This window comes from Eptatretus burgeri, chromosome 26, assembly GCF_056783735.1.
Source record: "Eptatretus burgeri isolate ZD-2024b chromosome 26, Ebu_testis_v1, whole genome shotgun sequence".
Taxonomy (NCBI): Eukaryota; Metazoa; Chordata; class Myxini; order Myxiniformes; family Myxinidae; genus Eptatretus; species Eptatretus burgeri.
In genome coordinates, this window is record NC_140986.1 from 354,566 (window position 1) to 379,565 (window position 25,000).

At 40.6% G+C, this 25,000-nt stretch overlaps 3 protein-coding genes across 20 annotated transcripts in view; 2 read left to right on the forward strand and 1 right to left on the reverse strand.

Moving 5' to 3' along the window:
* Positions 1-18,893, reverse strand: part of LOC147007762 (uncharacterized) — an 80,922-nt gene extending 62,029 nt beyond the window's left edge. For 4 of the 9 annotated variants that reach the window (XM_085866442.1, XM_085866444.1, XM_085866443.1 and 1 more), the window contains exons 1-2: positions 14,097-14,524; positions 11,332-11,530 (exon numbers count right to left, since the gene is read on the reverse strand). In XM_085866442.1, coding sequence (XP_085722568.1) covers positions 11,332-11,530; positions 14,097-14,376 — 479 coding nt within the window. In that variant the 5' untranslated portion in view covers positions 14,377-14,524. Of the gene's footprint in view, positions 1-11,331; positions 11,531-14,096; positions 14,525-17,311; positions 17,429-18,764 lie in introns of those variants that run through there. The other 5 variants (XR_015053902.1, XR_015053901.1, XR_015053903.1 and 2 more) reach the window with 3 other exon arrangements.
* The window catches only part of LOC147007759 (dynein axonemal heavy chain 17-like), a 552,046-nt gene that overhangs the window by 301,115 nt on the left and 225,931 nt on the right, over positions 1-25,000 (forward strand). The window lies entirely within an intron of this gene.
* Positions 8,677-18,793, forward strand: LOC147007765 (uncharacterized). Of its 6 annotated transcripts, none has more exons than XM_085866459.1 (5): positions 9,768-10,048; positions 10,349-10,379; positions 10,615-10,658; positions 17,781-17,811; positions 18,081-18,793. In XM_085866459.1, exons 1-5 carry the CDS (start codon positions 9,832-9,834, stop codon positions 18,091-18,093), a joined length of 336 nt encoding a protein of 111 aa, XP_085722585.1. In that variant the 5' UTR covers positions 9,768-9,831; the 3' UTR covers positions 18,094-18,793. The 6 variants fall into 6 exon arrangements, 2 of the variants coding, with proteins under 2 accessions (XP_085722585.1, XP_085722584.1); XM_085866458.1 differs by having other exon boundaries at positions 9,790-10,048; positions 18,046-18,793; XR_015053916.1 differs by lacking the exons at positions 17,781-17,811; positions 18,081-18,793 and having other exon boundaries at positions 8,677-10,110; positions 10,615-10,722.

Consider the following 25,000-nt stretch of genomic DNA (forward strand, 5'->3'; position numbering starts at 1 on the left):
CCGCTGTTGAAATACCACCCGTCAATGCTCCAACCGCACTTAAACCAGCAAATAAAGGAATTAGAAATGGGAGAAATCCTCCACTCGTCTCTCCTATTGAATATTTTTTCAACATTGGTTTTGTCATTTTAATTTTAAGTGAGCCAGTGTGATTCAAGATTTTAACCTGTTCTCTTGTGAGCAAAACATCAATTCTTACTGCTCATTTTCTCTGAATTGTATTAACGTTAATCGTACAAAGCTTTTGATTTTGAACACAAGATGATAGTTTATGAAGATTGATTTGATTAACATATACCCCAGTTGGTACTTTGCCACTCATTTATTTAACAAAAAATTATGTGAGACTAATCATCACACCATTATCTGTATTAATCTTCAATTCTGTTTCTTCCAAAAGCAAACAATATGTATCAACTTCTTCACTCTTCCTCTTTCAATGTATAGGGAAGAATCCACTCGATTAGACTTTATAGTTTCCTTTTGAGCGCTCAGGTCAAACGCATAGATTGTATACAAACTTTTAAATGCTGTCATATCCAAAATAGGTTCTTTATTTCCATTACTTTCACACACCTTTTGGTAAGAATTGTATGCTTCAGCAAAATCATTTTTTCCCAATTAATTTCCAATCTATCTCGTGGATAAAATGTTCCATCTAGAGAAACGCGAAGTTGTTTCACCTTAGCATTTTCACTCAATGCATTATTCTTATCAGTCGCAGTATCACCATCTGGCTTTTTAAAAATGATCCACAGATATCGTGGCTTTCCTTCCAGAACACCCAAATTCCACGTGTAAGTAGTTTGGTTGAGTTTAACGTGTTGACATCTTCTTTTGAGGTATGATACACTGAGTGGTTTCTTTGAGTTAAGTCTTCGATTCAACATCTCTTCTGTTTTAAGATTAGGAGTATATTCACTGATATACCAACTCATTTCCTCAATTATAAATTTATTCTGATCACCAAAAGCACTACCAACACCAAAAAGCAATCGATTTTCATTATCATTCCTTTGTAGTTGAAATCTAATTTTAAGACCATACAGAACTTTATCATGATCACAAAATCCAAATATACCTTTAAGAGGAACTGCCACAGTAAAACTATTTTCTGCTTTTGTATCATCATTATACGCTCCTTTCCTTTGAGTATATCCAGGGTCTGTGTTTGTTCCCGTTGACATATCAGGAATAAAACCTTCGACAGACCCCTTTCCCATTCTATCACTGAATGTATAGAGTGTAAATTTCATCATTTCAGATACAGCAGAGACATAATCAACCGCTTCAACTTCTTGTGTTCCAATATACAAACGCACACTATCAAACATTTTCCAGAAGAAATCATTTACAAGTGTCGCGTTTGTGTTCGTCGCAGCCTTAGTGAATTTAAATTTACACAACAAGAAACTTTTGGATAGATTCAAATAGGTTTGTTGATTATTTATTTCAAAACTTTTTGTACCATTCGTATTCCAGTCTGTTCCAGTTATTGCATTTACCTTGAAGTAATCTTCTTTTTTAGTGGAGTTTGAGATAATAATAGTATCATCCAAATCATAGATACTATCAATTGCTTCCATACTTGTATTTATTTAGGAAAAAAGATGTTAAAACTTTTGAAACCCTGATCCAAGTATTTGAATTATTTTCTGTCGTTCTTGGGGGACAACTGAGTTTTGCCTTTCTTAATTTCTTTTATTGCTTGTAATTTATGAGATTCCTTCTGGGCATCTTTTATGCTCTTTACAGCACCTGCTACATTTCCCACAGCAGAAGCAGTTGAACCAATTAGATCTTTATGTTTAAGAATAGTTGAACCAATAACCATTAGAGTATCAATTATCCCATCTCTAAATTGATGTCCGACACCTCTTTTTCTCTTAGGTTTATAGTATCCTCTACCAAGATACATACCTACACCCTTGTAGTATGGGGAAAGGAACATCCCATCCCCTGTAATTATTTTATATTTTCCCAACTCGTGTTTCCTCACAATAACCATCGTATTTATTTATTGGAAAACTTCACGTAGGTGAATTCTGATGGATATAACTTCTCCATTAAAAGAAATCACACGATTATCTTGGTCGGTTATCCTAAAATTTACTCTGTGTCTGGTTTTTCCTGACACAGGGAGATAAACCAAATTTTTGGGTTCCATATTGAATTTATAACCAATTGGGGTTGAGTATGCGCTGAATGAAAATATTGTATTTGTTTTTTTTCCATCATTATAAGCACCATCAATCAAATCACAGTGAATTAACACCGAATTTATTCCTGAGGATATTTGAATGACATTATCACTGTAAAACGTCCCATTCATTTCAATCCTTTTTGAGGAGAAACCTAATAACTCTCTAAATGAATTATCAATTGTGAAATCAACCTTGTAGTTATTTTTAACTTTAATCGTTGATTTTGAAGTATGTTTTTGAATGTCTATCACAATATTTTTTGGTTCATCACCCTGTTCTTTCATAAGACGAGCAATTTCGGAAGATATTTGAGAAATCTCATATGCTCCGGGTGAGACTGTTATCGTTTTGTATCCACTTCCGGGATTATAACTAAACTTGTCATTTTTATCTGTTATATTAAATAAGGTATTATAAGTTTCCATGGACAATAAAGATGCCTCATATTCTTTTGTTGGGTCAAGTTGTAGTGGGAATGGGAATGAAGATGTGTGGTCGCTTGTTGTGAAATTAAAACTCAGGATTGTGCTTCTCATCTTATTTAATATGAGATAAAATGTCTTTATATTGAGATTTATCAATTATTTTCATGTTCATCAACTGGTCTAAAATGGCTGATGCTTCATTAAAACAATTGTTATTTCCAGCCTTCTTACTGCCGAACAACAATAACAGTCCATTAACTAATTGCGATGGGTCATTTGGAAGAAAACTAACACCTGAACCAAGGATACTTAAAGCCTGAAGAATGTGTTTCTCCTTCTCATTCTTCCTACTTCTACCAGAAAGAATAACCTTATAATTTAGAGTGTTCAGCAGATCAATATATACTCTATCATCATTATTTTCCATATCCAATGGTTTATCAATATACTTTGATTCATCCCTCACAGTTGAACCTTGTCTTCCATCTTTTGTGAGAAGAAACATTAATCTCGGAGTTAGTTTAACAGGGGGTTGAGCAGAACCCAAGAACCTTAATTCATCATTAAATATCAATACCTTTTCTTGAACAAGATGAAATATTGCTGGTTGTTCTGTTGGAATGAGTCCTGCTTTGGTTTTTGAATCCGCTGAATATTCATTGTTTTGAACAGCATTCACAATATAATCAGGGGTTGATTAATCTCTTCCAGTTGTTGAAATAAACCTTCATCATCATATACCTTTAATTTTCCTAAATGCTCTTATTCTTCCTCCGTCATTTGATCAAAATCTTTTAACATTTGAAGTTTTTTAGGAGTATATTCTACTGTGGGAACTGTGGAAACATCTTTCATTTTTTCTTGGGAAGTTTTTAAAAGTGGTTTAAAAATTTTCTCTTGTTTTCTTTCAAATGCTTCTTCGCCTGTTAGTTTCTGTCTGCGTTTCTTCTTTATGTCTTCCTGTTGTTTTACAACTTTTTAAACCAACTCTTGATTTTCCTTAAATCTTCTTGCTCTTTCTTTTGCATCCATTTATTTATTGTAAAATATAATTTAATGAATTGTAAAGACCAACAGGGAAATTTTCCTTTTCTTCATCATTCAAGTAGATGTGTTCAAATAAATCCTTTTCTTTAAATATTTCATCAAATTCTTTATTAACATTAATGCGAGTTGTAATTTCTTCTTCACTAATACTTGCATCTCTGCTTTTCATACGCAAGCGTTGAGTTTCTTCATCAACATCAAAACCGAATGATAAAATCTTCACTCCACTCAGATGTTTAATAATTTGTCTCGTTCCTTCTGGATTAGTTTCTAATATCCCAACACCACCAGATTTTAGTTTCCTTAACTCACTCTTACAATGTGAATATTTTGTTGTACCAAGAGAAACCTCCTCAAATATTTGACCTTCATTCCTCAATCGCATATGTTCCTCCACTGAAATATAGTGATAATCTTCACCTTTTACTTCTCCAGGTCTTATTGCTCTAGTTGTTGTTGATACAATGCGTATCACGGGGTGTTTTTCAAGTAAATTTACAATATTCTCATTTGTACTACACAAGAACCTTAATTTATGAAAGTTTTTTCCAGAAGCAGATTTACCCACAAGATTTACAATAATAGTTGACATTTATATATGTAATTGTTTATAAAAAAAATATATATCCCTTAATATCTCATCTTGTTTCACAACAATATATTTATATTTTTCAGTCGTGTGCTTCATGTAATCCTCAAATTTCTTTTTACTACGTAATGTAGAACAATCATCTCTCCAAAAATTATTGATATCTATTGAATTTAACTTGAATAAAATAAAAGTATTAGCATTGTTTCTGATGGAACGACGAGGAAGTTGAAAGTACGATTGACTAAGATAAATACAATTGCAAGAAGAATGTCTCCCTCTTGTGTAATAGCTGTCCATTACCGTTTGGTTTCTCTCATTAACACAATCATCAAAGATAACGAGGTTCTTTTTTGATTTATCCAAATCTTGGGGAGACGGTATATCATCCGTATTATCACTAAGAATACAAGTTATAGGATTTGATTTCTTTTTACATCTCTGTGTATCACAAAATAGTTGAATTATATCTTCAATGTTATAATCATTTAGGTTTTTTTGACGTTTAAATAAACCGATTATATCTTCTTTTTGAAGACCAGCATTAAAACCTTGTGAGAGTAGTTGATACTCTGGTTGAAAACTTGACTTTGTGAAAATTATTAAATTATCATAATCTAAAAAGTTGGGAGTCAGGAGCATTTTTAAAAGTAAGCAGGTTTTTCCACATCCACTTGAACCAACTATGAGACATCTTAATGAATTTGGGAGATTTATATGGTTGTTAAATTTTATCTTATTTTCCCAAATGGGTAAAAAATCATTCATTTATATATTTGGAAAACAGGTTATTTAATTTATTATTGGCTTTTTTAGAAACTCTATATTTTATCGTAAGTTCAGGTTTAATTTCAAGATAATCCATTATTTTATTTATACAATATCTTGTGTTGATATTTCCCTGAAAATTACATCCATGAATAATATATAACAACAATCCTTTGAACATTTCTCTTATACGTTCAGTTTCTTCCCTTGTAAGGAAAGGTGTGTTATCACCCTCATACTTTACATTCATTTCTCCAATCAATCTTGTCAAGTAATTCATTTTTGGTGTAAATCTAAAAGAATTATTTTCCTTTTTATATTTTTTATTATCATTAATTAGAAGATAATCACAGAATATACATTGTTTATAAGCTTTTGACTCTGTGTTTAATCCCCGTCTTTCACACGCAGGACAATTCTCAAATTTGTCATATGGAGAATCAGGAAAGTCTAGCATATTTATAAAGTAAAACTTTACTTAAACTGAAATTCATCTATACTTTCAGTTGTATATAGGCTCATATTTAATAATATTACCATCGATATCGATATACTTTTTTTCATTATCAGATTCAACGACAACATTTTTTATATTAAAGGTAATTTTAAAATGATCGTTAACTACTATTGAACGAAATGTCATTTCACCTGATATATTAACATCCGTTATTTCATCAGGATTTACATCTTTAGGGTTGTTGAAAAAAATACAAATTTCTCCTTGCATATTACAGATGGTCTTATCTTTTCTTTCTAAAGCTTCATCCATAAGGTTTTTGTTTTTTGATACTTTTTCTTGTTTCATTGCTTTTTCTAGTTTTGAATATATTACTAGAAGGAGAGGAGAAACTTTTGTTAGAGATACTTTAATTGATGTTCTACCAGGTATACTAAAAGCCCTTCCACTGAAGGAAATTGAAGAACTCATATTATTTACCATAATAGTTTTTATCCAATTGTTGTTATATTTATCTTTGTTCAATTTTACATCCTTGACATATTTCTCAGTATCTTTAACAAATGAAGAGATTGATTGAAACTTGACTTTTGTGTCTTGAAACATTGTATTTATTAAGTGAAAAAGTTGGAGGATAAAATGGTTTTAAGCACAGATTCACCTATAAATTAAACGAAATTTTCATCAAGAAAATTTTAGTTTCAGCATAGTTTTATTATATAAATATGGTGAATACAACGTACTGCGATGTTTGTAATCACAAATATAAACATTATAGAAAACACCTCCGAACCAACAAACACACATTTAATCTGTTTCATCAAATATCTCCTCTTGAGTTGGAAAGAAAACATTGTGATATCTGTTCAAAGGATGTTTTGAAGAGTAGTTATAATAAACATCTTCAATCACAAAAACACAAGAAAAATGAGTTTAAAGTAAAGGGAGACTATTATATTGAAAACACTGATGGGGCATTTAAAGGGCATATAAAAATAAGGATTTTTCAATTTGGAGAACCCGGTCCATCATCAATAGCTGAATCAATTGAAATAGTGAAACCCGATGTTGAAAAATTTATTAAAAAGACATTAAAAGAAATGAAATGAACTATATCCCCATGAAGTTTGAGGACGATCCGATCAAAATTACTCAAAAAATAAGGGTTTCGTCGACTCCCCTGATTTGCAACAAAGTGACCTTGACCTTTGACCTTCAAAATTTTATGTGCTGAAAGGGACCTCTATAGGCCTCAGATATGCGAAGTTACAAAAATTTCCAATGATAACTGTGCTCTGCAGAATTTTTTATACGTGATTACAGACAAAAAAAAACATACAAATTGACTTTCATATCTTGCAAAAACTTCGTTTTGCCAAGATAATAAATTCCAAGAAATCAAACTGATTAAGAAAGCAATGGAACTCTGGAATACCACATTGAAAGTGCAGCACCAGAAGGAAATGTCAAAATAGCAGATGTGAAGATATAGCATGGGATCTTCCAGGGAGACAGTCTTTCCCCCTCTTGTTTTGTCTTGCTCTGAGTAACCTCATCAACAATCATGGACATGGATACACCCAAACAACCAATAGAAAAACATACAAAGAATCAGGAAAGGTAACACACCGACGATACGTGGATGGTTTTAAGCTCTTCCTGACCGAGCTGTTGTACCATTTGAAATTCTGGTTGGGTCACAATAACCAAGGCCGAACTGGCCAGAGCCATGACCACCTCACGAGGAGAAACCAACAACGCTACCAAAGCGGACTCAGCAATGGCAACAAAACGAGTTATTTTTCAATTCAACAACAACTCAACAATTCCGGCTCCGCTCCAGACATCGTGACAATCACTAAATCAATGAGTTCCTGTGTTAGTACACAGCACGGATCAGCACGGGAAACTGTCCATCTCCTCCAGGTGAGGAACCCACCTGTGGTGGGGAAGAACCGTCATCAAGAGGAAAGGGCTATAGCACAATCGAGCAAAAGGTCAAACTGATCAAAGTTCAGAACGAACCAAGTGTCATCACATGATCGACTGTAATATCATATTTATTAATTAATAACTATAATGTCCTGTAGAGCGCACGGTAGTTGTAGTTTTGAAGAATTTATGTGTTTGAAATGGTCACATTGAGATTTCCGATGGTAAGTCAAGGTGATGATGGTTTTGTGGTGGCGAATGTTGATTGGTGATGGTAAAGGCCCATTCACACCTTGACGTTTTGGCCAGCTTATGCCGATTTTTGGAAAATTTGACTAAAACGCTGGGACACGTCGAATACGTTATGGGTACGTTTTGTATATGTTAAGACCACGCTGAAAAACACTGCCATAAGTGGTAGTACGCTGGCTTTAAACGTTGAACTTTTGGGTTTTCCTAAAATTTTTTCATGCTTGAAATTTTACGACCTATGCCGGCGTATGACTCACATGTTCTGCTACGCTGGCCATAAGTTGTAGGCACGTTATGCGATCGTTGACCTACGTAGAAACACGTTACTTGTAAGTTACTCATAAGTCGAAACACGTCGAGGTAATGTTTAGCGTACCCGAAACATTTCTAACCTATGAGTAACGTTTTGTAAGCACGCTACACGAACGTTGTTCACACTTTGCAACACGTTACTTGTAAGTACTACTACGACTTCTACTACCACTACTACTACTCCTACTACTACTACTATTACTACTACCAACATCGACATCATTAAATTCTCTCGAACTACTACTTCTACTACTACTACCAACATCGACATCATTAAATTCTCTCGAACTACTACTACTACTACGACTAACATCGACATCACTAAATTCTCTCGAACTACTACTGCTACTACTACTGCTACTACTACTAATACTACTACTACGACTAACATCGACATCACTAAATTCTCTCGAACCAATACTAATACCAACATCGACATCACTAAGTTCTTTCGAACTACTACTACTGCGACTACTACTACTACTAATACTACTAATACGAACAGTGACATCACTAAATTCTCTCGAACTACGACTACTCCCAACATCGACATCACTAAATTATCTCGAACTACTAATACCGCTACTACTACGACGACTAACATCGACATCACTAAATTCTCTCGAACTACTACTACTACTAGTAACATCGACATCACTAAATTCTCTCGAACTACTACTACTACTACTACTACTACTGCTACTGCTGCTGCCACTGCTACTGACATTGAAATCTACTCAACATGGAGTCTGGAACACTGACGGGTTCCTCTTGTGAAGCCCATTTGTATATACCAATTCCCCTAAACGCTGCCAATACGCCATTATACGGTAGCTGTAAGTTAGAAACACGTTCAGTAAGTTCTGTGGTCGTCCGGAAGACGTCAATCAAATTCGTCTCCATACGCCAATGTGCGTTTGAGATACGTTACACATAGGTTCAAAGCACGCTACTCATAGCTTCAAAGCACGCTACTCATAGGTTCAAAGCACGCTACTAATAGGTTCAAAGCACGCTACTCATAGGTTCAAAGCACGCGACTAATAGGTTCAATGAACGTTACTCGTAGGTTAAAAATTAAGTTTCGGGTATGCTAAACATTACCTCGACATGTTTCGACTTATGAGTAACTTACAAGTAACGTGTGGCCGACGTGTGTAAACGATTGCGGAGCGTGCCGAGAACTTATGCCAGCGTATGCGGAACTTGTGAGCCATACGTCGAGTACGTCGTAAAATTTTCAGCATGCTTGAAAATTCACGACGTACCAGACGTACCACGTAATATGCTGGCGTACTTCATTGTTTTTCAGCGTGCTCCTAACGGATACACAACTTACCCATACCGTATTCGACGTGTCCCAGCGTTTTAGACACATTTTTCAGAGGTCGGCATACGCTGGCAAAATCGTCAAGGTGTGACTGGATGTTGACACTTCCAATTTTCAGGCGGTTATGATTTAAATCGGCGAGCGGCAGGTTTTTAACAGAGAGCGCCACGAGTTCGTCGGCGAAACGTGCAGCGTACTATGACTAAGTTAAACTATCGTTGGGCATAGATTGTGAACGCCGACAACAGGCTAAGCATTCGTTGGTATAAGTTATCTTTAACACAACAAAACGTTCTGTGCCCGTTACTAATACGTTATGCATACGACCAACATGTTATGAATTCGACCAAAACTTTTTAAAAAACCTCAAAACTTCAGCGTACGCCAACGTTTTACGTGCACTTTTATACGTTGCCATTCGTGGCTAAAACGTCAAGGTGTGACTGGGCCTTAAGTAATAATGGTTTTGATGGTGGTGGTTGATAAACGATGCTTGATGATCATGGAAAGTTCGAATGGTGAGTCTGGTGAAGTACTTGCCGTTTCGGCAGTTACCTGGTGCGATGAGTACGAGCTATTCCAGAGAACTGTGCCAGGTGTTGTCAGTTCCTGCTGTTCTTGAGAACACCTGGTTCGTCAGTCAGTGCCTGCTTCTCCGAATAACACCTGGTTCGTCAGTACCTGCCGTTCTAGATGTTGTTGGTGCAGTACATATAGATTCAGGAGTGGCAGGTGAGCGCGATTGGTTGACTGCCCCCTTCGGAACGTGAACCCTCCTTCCGATCACAATGAAGGTTGTCTGTCCCTGTTTGCACACCTGGATTTGTGGACCTCATTTCGTTCCGAGAACATTTTGAACATACCTGTTAATTCATGAACTTTTTCAATTCATGAGATTCAACTCATATTTCCGAATTCTTATTTTATTAATATCATTATCGTTTATTAATCTCATGTCGTCATGTCACCCCCCCCCCCACCCTCTCCCATCCCCTCCACCCACTCTTCCCTTCTCTTGTAACTCTTCAACAGTCTGGTTACTCGAGCGATACCTCCCGAAGTGGTGAGTTTTATCCTTCCTTGTTCGAGGAAAGAGAAAATGTTTTTAACGTTCAAGAACGAATCAATGAATGAATAACCTTGGAAATGGTTGAATGAATTATGCTGAACACAAAAAAAGGTTATTATTCGTTCAACAAACTCTCAGCAATCAAACGATGGTATATTAATTGTTTTATAGTGAAATATTTTTAAAATCCGGATTGTAATGAGTTATTTATTTAATATTTTCACCAAAGCTCATGGATCTACAGGATCTACGTTCTCTCTGCAGGATCTACAGGTGAGAAACCGAAACTTGAGCTCGTGTGGATCTTCGCACCGAACTGGTCCGTTCGATGGTTTCATGTTCGTTTTTCATTTGGATCATGAACGGTTTTGGATGGGATTCACGATCCTTACCCGAGCAATGGATGTGTTGGTGATTGAGAGTGTTGGGGTCTGGGGGGTCTTTGTGCAACTCTTTCTTGAGCAGTTCATGTGCTGCTCACATTTAAACCGTCAAACCCGGGTTCGATTCCTTCCCGCACAACAAACTGTCACCTTGCTACGTCACGGGCAGCCATCCTTCGGGTGAGATGTTAAGCCGGCTGTCCGTCATATTAGCATTCGCAGTGAGACGTTTAAGAACCTTCAATGTCTTCCACGAAGAGTCGGTGAGTTATCACCGGCACCCTGTACAAATTACAAATCCCTGCCCTGAGTGACTGTTGGGAAGGAAAGGTAAACCCACTCTTTCGAATCGAATGATGAATGAAGTGATGAGGTATAAAATGATGTCATACATGTAGAAGAGGGAGGGGAACACGTCATGGATGGGATTTCCATTCACAATTCAATTCCGGCTCCGCTCCAGACATCGTGACATTCACTTAATCAATGAGTTCCTGTGTGAGTACACAGCACGAATCAGCACGGGAAACACAAGTTCTCGGTACGGAGTGAACATCACGTACCGGGTCTGGACCCCTTGTCCTCGGGTGCACCGACCATGGACCCGCGGTCTTCCGGAGAACCTCCCGGACCGACCACGTATCCTCCATCGGAGCCGCTCGTGGATCCCGGGGTGTTCTCTGAGATCTCGGGTCATGGTGGACCGCACGTCGTGTCGGATGAAGGACGGTACGCTGTGGTAAACCGAGGGAAGAGCGCGAGCTGTTTGGGGAAAAAGCGAACAGAGAGATCGCGGTGTCTGATTGGTTCTCGCCACATCACGTGTCCATGATTTGAAATAAATACAAAGATTGAACGTTTCGTTTTAACGGATTGTTTGTGTTTCAGATTGTGTTGTGAAAGTGGAAAATCGAGTCCGAGTTCGTCGATGATTATTCCCTTGATACGAAACATCGTTCTTTATTTTCTATTTATCGACAATCTTCCTTTCATAACGGAGTTATAATTATATGGGTATGTGGGTATGTAGGGTATGTGGGTATGTAGGGTATGTAGGTATGTATCATCTCCTCCTCCGGGAGGATTTGACCGAGGAAGCTGAAACTTTCAGGGATTAATGAGGGAACCCTGACATTGTGTCTGTGCAAGTTTCGATTGATTCCATCAAGTTTTGAGGAAAAAGTTAATTCAGGACCCTTCGGGACCCCCATTCATGATGATAGGAGGAAAACCACGGGGTGACCTTTCCGGGTCAGATTATGGTCACGTGTGTGTCCGAGTGGTGCTCAGGTTTCGTACACCAGACGACGGTCTCCTTGGGTTAACCTGAGGCTGTCCCTTCAGGTGAGTGCCTTTAATGTCCTTTCCCTCAGAGAGGATGATCACCTGTCTCTGTTATCATCTGAGCTCAAGCGTTTAACCCGAACACCTCTCGCTTGGTGTGCGTGCGGTAACAAAAAAATAAAACAAGCCGGTAGGCAGCCATGGGTCGCCGAGCATCCGATGACCTTTGACCCCTGATCTGAGTTAATCTAGTACTAAGCATTTACGAAATTGCAATCGAATCGGTTTGCCCGTGAATGAGCAAGGGGGCTTTGAATGGTCATTTTGCCCGAAAAATGCACTCATTGACCTTTGACCCCTGACCGAGCCGAGATAGGTCAATATGTCCTGAAGCAAAGTTCTAGTACTCATTGAGTACGATGTACCTATGAACTTGAACCGTTGCCAGATATCTCCTAAAATGACAGACGAGGTTTTGAAAATGGCGACTTTCACAACTTTGGTGACATCGTGACCTTGACCCTGACCTGGAATCCGGGAAAAAATATGTCGTTGGGTATCACTCATCGACCTCTACCCACATACCAAATTTCATCAAGATCGGAAGTAAAAAGTTTTCTTTGTACCTGAGTACCTGAGTACCTGAGTACCATTTTCTTTGTACCATCTTCCAGGTTACGTGGCGGCCAAACGGGACGGAAATGCAAAAATCTGTCCGGTTAGATACAAGATATTATTTTTTACGATCATAATTAATAAACAGTTGCCGAATATCTTGTGGAATGGCAGACAAGATAGGTTTTGAAAATGGCGATTTTTATAACTTACGTGACCTCGTGACCTCGTGACCTTGACCCTGACCTTGAACCCGGACAAAAGTTATATCGTTGTGCAACACTCATCGACCTCTACCCACATACTAAGTTTCATAAAGATCGGAAAGAAAAATTGTTGACGGACGGACGGACAGACGGACGTCCGTACGGACGGACATTTGGTCCGGCTTTATTCGGTCATCTCGGTAGAGATGACCTAAAAAATGCCACCAAACATTAAAATCCAGGCCCAGATAGAATTCCAAACTTCTGGTTGAAACAACTGACCCTCTCCACAATCACGACACCAGGACATTCAAACAACTGATCCAAGAGGAAAAGGAAGTTCATGAGTGGTTTGAAGAAGGAAACACATTTCTCATCTAAAAATCTGAAGAAACCAACTTCCTCACAAATACCCGCCAATAACATGTCAACAAAAAACATTCAAACTTCTAACAGGAATCATCACAGAAATTACGTTCCATCACCGAACCCAACAAGGTTTCGAGGTTGAACAAAAGGGCCACCACCCACTACTGAACAAGGCCCAATGTGAAAATTTCAAAGTGCGAAGAACCAAATTGTCCACCACCTGGATGGACCACAAGATAACTTTTGCGAGTGTTCCACATTCATGGATGATAAAATGCATGTAAATATACAAAATCAATCCCAAGAAATCAAACTGATTGAGAAAGCAATGGAACTCTGGAATACCACGTTGAAAGTGCAGCACCAGAAGGAAATGTCGAAATACCAGATGTGAAGATATAGCATGGGATCTTCCAGGGAGACAGTCTTTCCCCCCTCTTATTTTGTCTTGCTCTGAATAACCTCATCAACAAACATGGACATGGATACACCCAAACAACCAATAGAAAAACATACAAAGAATCAGGAAAGGTAACACACCGACGATACGTGGATGGTTTTAAGCTCTTCCTGACCGAGCTGTTGTACCATTTGAAATTCTGGTTGGGTCACAATAACCAAGGCCGAACTGGCCAGAACCATGACCACCTCACGAGGAGAAACCGTCAACGCTGCCAAAGCGGACTCAGCAATGGAAACAAAACGAGTTATTTTTCAATTCAACAACAATTCAACAATTCCGGCTCCGCTCCAGACATCGTGACATTCACTAAATCAATGAGTTCCTGTGTTAGTACACAGCACGGATCAGCACGGGAAACACAAGTTCTCGGTACGGGGTGCACGTCACGTACCGGGTCTGGACCCGTTGTCCTCGGGTGAACCGACCATGGACCTGCGGTCTTCCGGAGAACCTCCCGGACCGACCACGTATCCTCCATCGGAGCCGCTCTGAGATCTCGGGTCATGGTGGACCGCACGTCGTGTCGGGTGAAGGACGGTACGCTGTGGTAACCGAGTGAAGAGCGCGAGCTGTTTGGGGAAAAAGCGAACAGGGAGATCGCGGTGTCTGATTGGTTCCCGCCACATCACGTGTCCATGATTTAAAATATAGACATAGGTTGAACGTTTCATTTTAACGGATTGTTTGTGTTTCAGATTGTGTTGTGAAAGTGGAAAATCGAGTCCGAGTTCGTCGATGATTATTCCCTCGACACGAAACCACGTTCTTTATTTTCTGTTTTTGTATTTATCGACAATCTTCCCTCCATAACGGAGTTATATGTGGGTATGTGGGTATGTAGGTATGTATGTGCGTGCATGCGTCAAGACACGCCTTTTTCCAGGTAGACCAGGTGGGTTTTTTTTGCTCCCACACGGTTTTATAGGGAACCCGCGGTTAAAAAGGAAAACGAAGCTGTTTGGGACGTCGTGCAGCACCACCAGGATGAGGGAGGGACGGTGAACAACTCGAATAAAACTACTGAATGGTCTCGTTGATCATTTATTATTTAATTTATACAACAGCAGACTGAATGTTTGTAATGAATGGTGACGATGACCCTCAAAAACTGTCCATCTCCTCCAGGTGAGGAACCCACCTGTGGTGGGGAAGAACCGTCATCAAGAGGAAAGGGCTATAGCACAATCGAGCAAAAGGTCAAACTGATCAAAGTACAGAACGGACCAAGTGTCATCACGTGATCGACTGTAATATCATATTTATTAATTAATAACTATAATGTCCTGTAGAGCGCACGGTAGTTGTAGTTTTGAAGAATTTATGTGTTTGAAATGGTCACATTGAGATTTCCGATGGTAAGTCAAGGTGATGATGGTTTAGCGGTGGCGAATGTTGATTGGTGATGGTAAAGGCCCATTCACACCTTGACGTTTTGGCCAGCTTATGCCGATTTTTGGAAAATTTGACTAAAACGCTGGGACACGTCGAATACGTTATGGGTACGTTTTGTATATGTTAAGACCACGCTGAAAAACACTGCCATAAGTGGTAGTACGCTGGCTTTAAACGTTGAACTTTTGGGTTTTCCTCAAATTTTTTCATGCTTGAAATTTTACGACGTATGCCGGCGTATGACTCACATGTTCCGCTACGCTGGCCATAAGTTGTAGGCACGTTATGCGATCGTTGACCTACGTAGAAACACGTTACTTGTAAGTTACTCATAAGTCGAAACACGTCGAGGTAATGTTTAGCGTACCCGAAACTTATTTCTAACCTATGAGTAACGTTTTGTAAGCACGCTACACGAACGTTGTTCACACTTTGCAACACGTTACTTGTAAGTACTACTACGACTTATACGACTACTACTACTACGACTACTACTACTACTACTACTACTACTACTACTACCAACATCGACATCACTAAATTCTCTCGAACTACTACTACTAATAACATCGACATCATTAAATTCTCTCGAACTACTACTTCTACTACTACTACCAACATCGACATCATTAAATTCTCTCGAACTACTACTACTACTACGACTAACATCGACATCACTAAATTCTCTCGAACTACTACTGCTACAACTACTGCTACTACTACTAATACTACTACTACTACTACTACTAACATCGACATCACTAAATTCTCTCGAATTACTACTAATACCAACATCGACATCACTAAATTCTTTCGAACTTCTACTACTGCTACTACTACTGCAACTACTACTACGACTAATACTACTAATACGAACAGTGACATCACTAAATTCTCTCGAACTACGACTACTCCCAACATCGACATCACTAAATTATCTCGAACTACTACTACTGCTACTACTACGACGACTAACATCGACATCACTAAATTCTCTCGAACTACTACTACTACTAGTAACATCGACATCACTAAATTCTCTCGAACTACTACGACTACTACTACTACTACTGCTACTGCTGCTGCCACTGCTACTGACATTGAAATCTACTCAACATGGAGTCTGGAACACTGACGGGTTCCTCTTGTGAAGCCCATTTGTATATACCAATTCCCCTAAACGCTGCCAATACGCCATTATACGGTAGCTGTAAGTTAGAAACACGTTCAGTAAGTTCTGTGGTCGTCCGGAAGACGTCAATCAAATTCGTCTCCATACGCCAATGTGCGTTTGAGATACGTTACACATAGGTTCAAAGCACGCGACTCATAGGTTCAAAGCACGCTACTCATAGGTTCAAAGCACGCTACTCATAGGTTCAATGAACGTTACTCGTAGGTTAAAAATTAAGTTTCGGGTATGCTAAACATTACCTCGACATATTTCGACTTATGAGTAACTTACAAGTAACGTGTGGCCGACGTGTGTAAACGATTGCGGAGCGTGCCGAGAACTTATGCCAGCGTATGCGGAACTTGTGAGCCATACGTTGAGTACGTCGTAAAATTTTCAGCATGCTTGAAATTTCACGACGTACCAGACGTACCACGTAATATGCTAGCGAACTTCATTGTTTTTCAGCGTGCTCCTAACGGATACACAACTTACCCATACCGTATTCGACGTGTCCCAGCGTTTTAGACACATTTTTCAGAGGTCGGCATACGCTGGCTAAATCGTCAAGGTGTGACTGGATGTTGACACTTCCAATTTTCAGGCGGTTATGATTTAAATCGGCGAGCGGCAGGTTTTTAACAGAGAGCGCCACGAGTTCGTCGGCGATACGTACAGCGTACTATGACTAAGTTAAACTATCGTTGGGCATAGGTTGTGAACGCCGACAACAGGCTAAGCATTCGTTGGTATAAGTTATCTTTAACACAACAAAACGTTCTGTGCCCGTTACTAATACGTTATGCATACGACCAACATGTTATGAATACGACCAAAACTTTAAAAAAACCTCAAAACTTCAGCGTACGCCAACGGTTTACGTGCATTTTTATACGTTGCCATTCGTGGCTAAAACGTCAAGGTGTGACTGGGCCTTAAGTAATAATGGTTTTGATGGTGGTGGTTGATAAACGATGCTTGATGATCTTGGAAAGTTCGAATGGTGAGTCTCGTGAAGTACTTGCTGTTTCGGCGGTTACCTGGTGCGATGAGTACGAGCTATTCCAGAGAACTGTGCCAGGTGTTGTCAGTTCCTGCTGTTCTTGAGAACACCTGGTTCGTCAGTCAGTGCCTGCTTCTCCGAATAACACCTGGTTCGTCAGTACCTGCCGTTCTAGATGTTGTTGGTGCAGTACATATAGATTCAGGAGTGGCAGGTGAGCGCGATTGGTTGACTGCCCCTTCGGAACGTGAACCCTCCTTCCGATCACAATGAAGGTTGTCTGTCCCTGTTTGCACACCTGGATTTGTGGACCTCATTTCGTTCCGAGAACATTTTGAACATACCTGTTAATTCATGAACTTTTTCAATTCATGAGATTCAACTCATATTTCCGAATTCTTATTTTATTAATATCATTATCGTTTATTAATCTCATGTCGTCATGTCACCCCCCACCCCCCCCTCCCCTCCACCCACCCTTCCCTTCTCTTGTAACTCTTCAACAGTCTGGTTACTCGAGCGATACCTCCCGAAGTGGTGAGTTTTATCCTTCCTTGTTCGAGGAAAGAGAAAATGTTTTTAACGTTCAAGAACGAATCAATGAATGAATAACCTTGGAAATGGTTGAATGAATTATGCTGAACACAAAAAAGGTTATTATTGGTTCAACAAACTCTCAGCAATCAAACGATGGTATATTAATTGTTTTATAGTGAAATATTTTTAAAATCCGGATTGTAATGAGTTATTTATTTAATATTTTCACCAAAGCTCATGGATCTACAGGATCTACGTTCTCTCTGCAGGATCTACAGGTGAGAAACCGAAACTTGAGCTCGTGTGGATCTTCGCACCGAACTGGTCCGTTCGATGGTTTCATGTTCGTTTTATAACTTGGATCATGAACGGTTTTGGATGGGATTCACGATCCTTACCCGAGCAATGGATGTGTTGGTGATTGAGAGTGTCGGGGTCTGTGGGGGTCTTTGTGCAACTCTTTCTTGAGCAGTTCATGTGCTGCTCACATTTAAACCGTCAAACCCGGGTTCGATTCCTTCCCGCACAACAAACTGTCACCTTGCTACGTCACGGGCAGCCATCCTTCGGGTGAGATGTTAAGCCGGCTGTCCGTCATATTAGCATTAGCAGTGAGACGTTTAAGAACCTTCAATGTCTTCCACGAACAGTCGGTGAGTTATCACCGGCACCCTGTACAAATTACAAATCCCTGCCCTGAGTGACTGTTGGGAAGGAAAGGTAAACCCACTCTTTCGAATCGAATGATGAATGAAGTGATGAGGTATAAAATGATGTCATACATGTACAAGAGGGAGGGGAACACGTCATGGATGGGATTTCCATTCACAATTCAATTCCGGCTCCGCTCCAGACATCGTGACATTCACTAAATCAATGAGTTCCTGTGTGAGTACACAGCACGAATCAGCACGGGAAACACAAGTTCTCGGTACGGAGTGAACGTCACGTACCGGGTCTGGACCCCTTGTCCTCGGGTGCACCGACCATGGACCCGCGATCTTCCGGAGAACCTCCCGGACCGACCACGTATCCTCCATCGGAGCCGCTCGTGGATCCCGGGGTGTTCTCTGAGATCTCGAGTCATGGTGGACCGCACGTGGTGTCGGGTGAAGGACGGTACGCTGTGGTAACCGAGTGAAGAGCGCGAGCTGTTTGGGGAAAAGCGAACAGAGAGATCGCGGTGTCTGATTGGTTCCCGCCACATCACGTGTCCATGATTTAAAATAAATACAAAGATTGAACGTTTCGTTTTAACCGATTGTTTGTGTTTCAGATTGTGTTGTGAAAGTGAAAATCGAGTCCGAGTTCGTCGATGATTATTCCCTTGATACGAAGCATCGTTCTTTATTTTCGTTATCGACAATCTTCCTTTCATAACGGAGTTAATGACAGAGTCGAATGAGGGTATGTAGGGTAATGTGGGTATGTAGGGTATTTCAGGTATGTATGGCATCTACCTCCGGGAGGATTTGACCGAGGAAGGCTGAAACTTTCAGGGATTAATGAGGGAACCCCGGACATTGTTCTTACTGTGCAAGTTTCGATTGATAATCACATCAAAAGCAGAAATGGGTGTGGACTACAAGTGTGTGCTTAAGGGATAATTCAGAAATAAAGAAATAAATGCGGCAGTGGGCTTCTTTCCCGGGTCAGGGAAGTGTGTGTCAGTCAATCCTCAGGTTTCGTACACCAGACGAGTTCATCCTTGCAAACTAATAACTTTCTAAGAGGCTCCTACACCCCTACACTGGCACCTGCTGATAGCAAAGGCGAAACTCTGGTGATGACTAAGAACTGTTGGGATCATCTGAGCTACAAGCAGTTTTCCCAAGGAACACCTCTCGCTGTTGTGCAGTTGCAGAGCCAAAAAATAAAACAAGGGTTATCAAAGACCATAGTGAAAACCGAGCATCCGATGACCTTTAAAGCAACATTTTAAAGCAAGGTTTGAATAATACACAATTACAAGCAAGGTTAGAATCCCGACAGCTGATTAATGAGCACAGGGGGCTTTGAATGGTCCATTTTGACCACCTAGCATATCATCATTGACCTTTGACCCCTGACCGAGCCGAGATAGGTCAATATGTCCTGAACCATAAGCCAGTACCTTGATACTCACCAACTTTCATGGACCCCTATTTGGTTAACCTGTAGCAGCATCCCTAGGGTGCCTTGAATGGTAATTTTGCCCGAAAAATGCACGTGGATTGACCATTCCCCAAATGAGAAGTCCCCAACTGCCGAGTGGTTCAGGTTAGCTTCTGTTGTACTCATTACGGTCTGTAAGCATGCCACAAGTCTTCCATTAAGTTGTCATATACAAATTTGATGTTAAGTCCACACAATATTAAAGGCACTACAAGTCTATACAATATTAACAGCAACATTATTATTTAGGCAATTATACTCAACACTAATTACAACAATAATATTTACAATATGCAAATGTAATAATGGGTGAGCAGCACTGTGAGCGCTCAAGGCATGGTGTAAGCTCCTTTCTCAACTTGCGCTAGAAGACAAAAGAGTCTCATGAGATGCATATTTACATATAAGGGTCATACAAGTATTTTCCATACATGCCTTCACTATCTGGTATTGTCCATTTTCCACGATTATGCATATGCTAGTCAAAACACTGCCACATCTATCATAAACCTCCATCAGCATTTTACTTGTAGATTTCCTTTCTTTCTTGTTACAACTTCCTGTATCTTCGTGTGTAGTGAGATGTATGAGTCCATGTTTGGCTTACCTTTTCACTTGAAAGTTCGTTGAGTAATCAGTAATACCTGGAAGAGTCTTCCCCAGGGCGCCCTCCGCCAGAACACCTTGTTGGCTCCTCAGCTGGTGGGGGTCGGGTCTGGTTGTGGCCCCATACAGAGGTCCTCGGGGTCTTCCTCCATGAGTTCGCTGTTAATTATTATGATGGCCTGGGTGAGGGGTGAGGCTTCACAGCATTTCTTTAGACAAATGGAAATGAGACGTTTGATCAGAAATACTCCAAAAATGATTCCCATGATGATTAGGATTGCTGCCCCTACCAGGCGCAGTAACCAGTCTCCCCAGTCATGAAATATAGATCTCCACCCTGCGTAACCCTCCTTGCGTTCCACTCGATCGCGAGTGAGAGGTTCAAGCCTTATAGGTGAAAACATCTATAAGTGAAATGTGTTCTTCTCCGGGAGGTTACTGTATTTTCACAAGATTTCACAACTGTACTCCAAAAGGGTTCTTTAGGGGCCCATGGAACTTGGGTAATTAGAGATGCGTGTTGACCCCATATGAATCCTATTTGTGCAAAGTGCCCCCGCTGGGTTTTGTCTTGCGTTTTGTTCTGCCAAGCCACTTCTGTCTTTTCTGCATTTTCTGACGTCCCTCCCAACAGGTTTTGTCATAGCATAAGACCATCGAATCGATTTTATTTCCTCGTTTCGTTCTATCAAATCATAAGTTTCCTCGGCTTGGACGCAAGACAGTTCTATGAGCTGCTGTGGCTGGATGGTTGTCAGCCCTCTGGAAATGAGTGGTGTGGTCTTGCCAGGTTCCTTTGAAAATATCTTTACCTTATCTAGTTCTTGGTTGTATGTTTTCCCCAACCTTCCGTATTCACCTGCTTCCATTCTTTCTCCAGCCGCTCCCCTCCTATGTCGCTGTGGGGTTGGTACTGGTTCATTTCCATGTCCCCCTTTGCCACGGAGGTGTATACGGTTTCTTTGGCTTGAGTGTGTTAGTGTGTTGCCTAGTGATAGGTCCCCCCACAAAGGAGTAGTGTCAGTACCAGGAGTTGCATGTTGTGTCGTCAAAGGTTCTGTCACTGTCTCCGTTACTACAAGGTTTACAGCATGCCACTGCACTGAACACTGCAGTCAACTGCAACATAATGACAAGTATTTGTGTAAAAGATTATTTTTAAATGATACCTCCGTACGAGGCTCCCACCATGACTAGAGCTTGCAGGACTGGAAGTTGCTCTGGGTGCGTGGTGAGTGGACGTGAAGGCCAGAGACCTTACTGTACACTACTGTAGATTTTGATCAGGCAAGCATACCTTCCATCCATCACCTTGTCTGACGGCCTGTAAAGTGTTCTGGTGTTCGTTGCTCCATCTTGTGGTTCTGGGGCGCATCTCAATCTGTTCACCATTCTTCCTAACTCCCCTGCACTATGTCTGTTACTAACTGCCATTGAGATGTGCGGTGTTAGTCCTTCTCTGTGCTTCATTAGTTCGCGCTCTCTGGCGGCTTGTTTCACCTCCACCGCCGCTCCTTCCTTCCCGATCCATCGGTTGGTTGTCATCAGAGAGCGTTTGACGGTGTAATCTCTATGTGCTTTGGCCACGTATTCATAATCCTGCCCTGTTTCATCGTAGTCGACAGTGAGTGCAGTGCAAAGCCAATTCCATTCCTTCCAGATCGATGTCGTTGCTCAGCAACCATTCCTCTACATCCCTTTAATTCCGCTTATACTTCCCAAATCCAATGAATTTATCCTGACAGATAGAGGCTCATATAAAGACAACAGACATGCTTTTCTGTCCGCTTCCAGACAAACATCTCGACCCCGACAGGCAGAGAATCGAAACGCTCCCTCGTCAAGGCCCACGATGGCTGCGTGTTCAAACAGCACGAGCTCCGCCCGTAATTTTTCCCAAAAACACCGCTCTCCTCATCAGTGCGTAGCCTACCAAACGTCCTTGTTCTTGGATGTCTGACATGTAAACAAGGACAAATGTGTCCAAGAGCCACGTCCTAAAGGTTTTGTCTTCACCAGAATAATAAGAACAACGCGGAACTCTTAGAGCCGGCGTTTACTCCGCGAGACGCGGCTAAAAGATAAACCCACTTTAAATAAAATCCGTTCCTTGTTCAAAGCATTTAAATCCTCCTTTCCATCTGTTGTAGTAATCAACAATAAACCTTTTCGATCGGCTTTATTCTCACAAAACCCATACGCATATCTACAACAACATAAATATACATAGGGTAAGAATAACAAAATACAATAACTTGTTCACATAATACTGAAGGCAAACTCCATACTCTAATCCCAATTACATTCCTCAGAGTACACCATTCCTAATACAGTATACTACATACCATTACTGTTCCAGCACGACCCTCCACGGAGCACGCGGCATACGAGTCATCACGAGCCACCGACCCCCATACACAGTGCTGCCACATCCGCCCAATCTCCGTTGCCGCTAATCACAGTACGGCACTTCATTACCACAACACCATCCATCCTAAATCCCTCGGTCCTGCGCCTCTTCCGCGTCTCTTTTTTTTTTTTTTTTTCTCTTTTCCTCTTCCGGTCACGAAGCCCAATCAACAACAACAACAACAACAACAACAACAACAACAACAACCGGAACAAACATATATATTACAGCCTTGTTTCAAAGCATTGTCGCTTCCATGTTCCGATAGCGCGTGCACTCGCCTCGAAACACAAAATCGAGCGATCCTTTGAAACGTCAATGTCCTTATTAATTAATTTTACCACAAAGCTATCTCTTTAAAATCTAGTTTGTCCACCATATTCAAAATCAGCCGCCTCGAGAAATTCCTGTACATTGCTCCGACAAGCAGGCACATTCACAGCAGGGTGTTAATTTCACTTTCAAGTTTGACAAAGCGCGCTGGGCCCATGCGTGATTACGTCATCACGCACTCACATGAGCAATACGTCTTATCAGCGCGTTGGTTTTTACGATCAAACTCACGGAACAAATATTTGACGACATCTCAAATACGTTCGTTTTAAATCGGAATTTTTACAGAATCCTAAGAAGGGCGTCCCCAAACTTTGTAAAATGTGCTAATCCATCTCGTAAACCCTCACGATAAGCTGTCCTTCGATGGGACGATTTCGTGCTTTCGGCGCGCCTGTTAAATCCTATGGCACGTCACGTGACTCGCAAAACCCCATAAAATAAGTTTTTTTTCCCAGATTTACGAAAATCAAGTATAAAACATGCTTAATGACCCCAACAATGAAACCAGAATTGAAACTGACGTTAAAACGGACCCGTAACGTCGATCAGCCTTACGAAACATGCAAAGTGGAAACAGAACTGAATTTGAATTTAAAATCAAAATGATGCTCCGTGGAGACCATCCATTTATCACATACAGTGTTCAAAGCCAAAACAGCATACAGAGTTTATCGGACCATGAGAAAACCCGAACGTTGGTCCATTTGACATCCCATTTGACAAACTGTCTGCTGAAGTGGTTTTAATTATTCAATTCCCCATCGAGTTCACACACACACACACACACACTCTCTCTCTCTCTCTCTCTCTCTCTCTCTCTCTCTCTCTCTCTCTCTCTCTCTCTCTCTCTCTCTCTCTCTCTCTCTCTCTCTCTCTCAAAATGACATTTGCCCATCACTGAATTAACAACACGTGCAGAATCGGTCATCATCGTCCTTCCTCCGGATTTGGTGTGCGCAATTCACCTCGTCCAAAGTCTTCACATTAACGATGACGACCAATCATTATCTCCATACAAACATACAAGTTGTTCCACACATACAAGTTCCAGGTTGGAACACTCAACTTACGTCTAACACAAACTCAACCTTCCCCACCACATTGTATTCACAAATACATCCAAATAGGTAACTCTACAAACAGCCCTTCTCCTGGCTCATTAACCTTGTGTTCTTTTCCCGTTGGTTCAAGATTCCCTCTGAATCTAATCGCTTACGTCCTGTCTCTCTTTGTGACTCCGTTAGCCACGCTGCAAACGCTCTCCAGTGTTTTCCACTTTCACCGATAACTTTAAGTGTTGTTCCTTTGGGTAACTCTATGTTCTTTGCAGAGTTATTCCCCATCTTTTGTTCTTATCTTACCAACCGCCTAATAGCTGTAAATCGTTTCTCCTTTTACGTCGGGACCGAAATCCCTTTCAATCAGCCGCCTAATAGCTGTAAATCGTTTCTCCTTTTACACCGGGACCGAGATCCCTTTCGACCCGCCGCCTAATAGCCTCAAACCCAATGAAGGCCTCTAACCTTCCCTCTCTTGGTACAGGATTCCAACCTGTTTCCTCCTTATTTCACACGGATACCTTTATCCTCGACCCTTACCGGTTCTAACATACGGCCTGCCAGCCCTCTTTGTGCCCTTCAAACAAACCGCATTCGAATCACCTCATATGTTTTACCGTTACAG

Bases quoted from the DNA above. Each gene is read 5' to 3' on its own strand.
- LOC147007765 (XM_085866458.1), top strand. From the start codon at position 9,832: ATGGTGAGTCTGGTGAAGTACTTGCCGTTTCGGCAGTTACCTGGTGCG. The intron at 10,049-10,348 runs GTGAGCGCGATT...ACTCTTCAACAG, and splicing joins TATAGATTCAGGAGTGGCAG to TCTGGTTACTCGAGCGATAC. The intron at 10,659-17,780 runs GTGAGAAACCGA...ACTCTTCAACAG, and splicing joins TCTCTCTGCAGGATCTACAG to TCTGGTTACTCGAGCGATAC.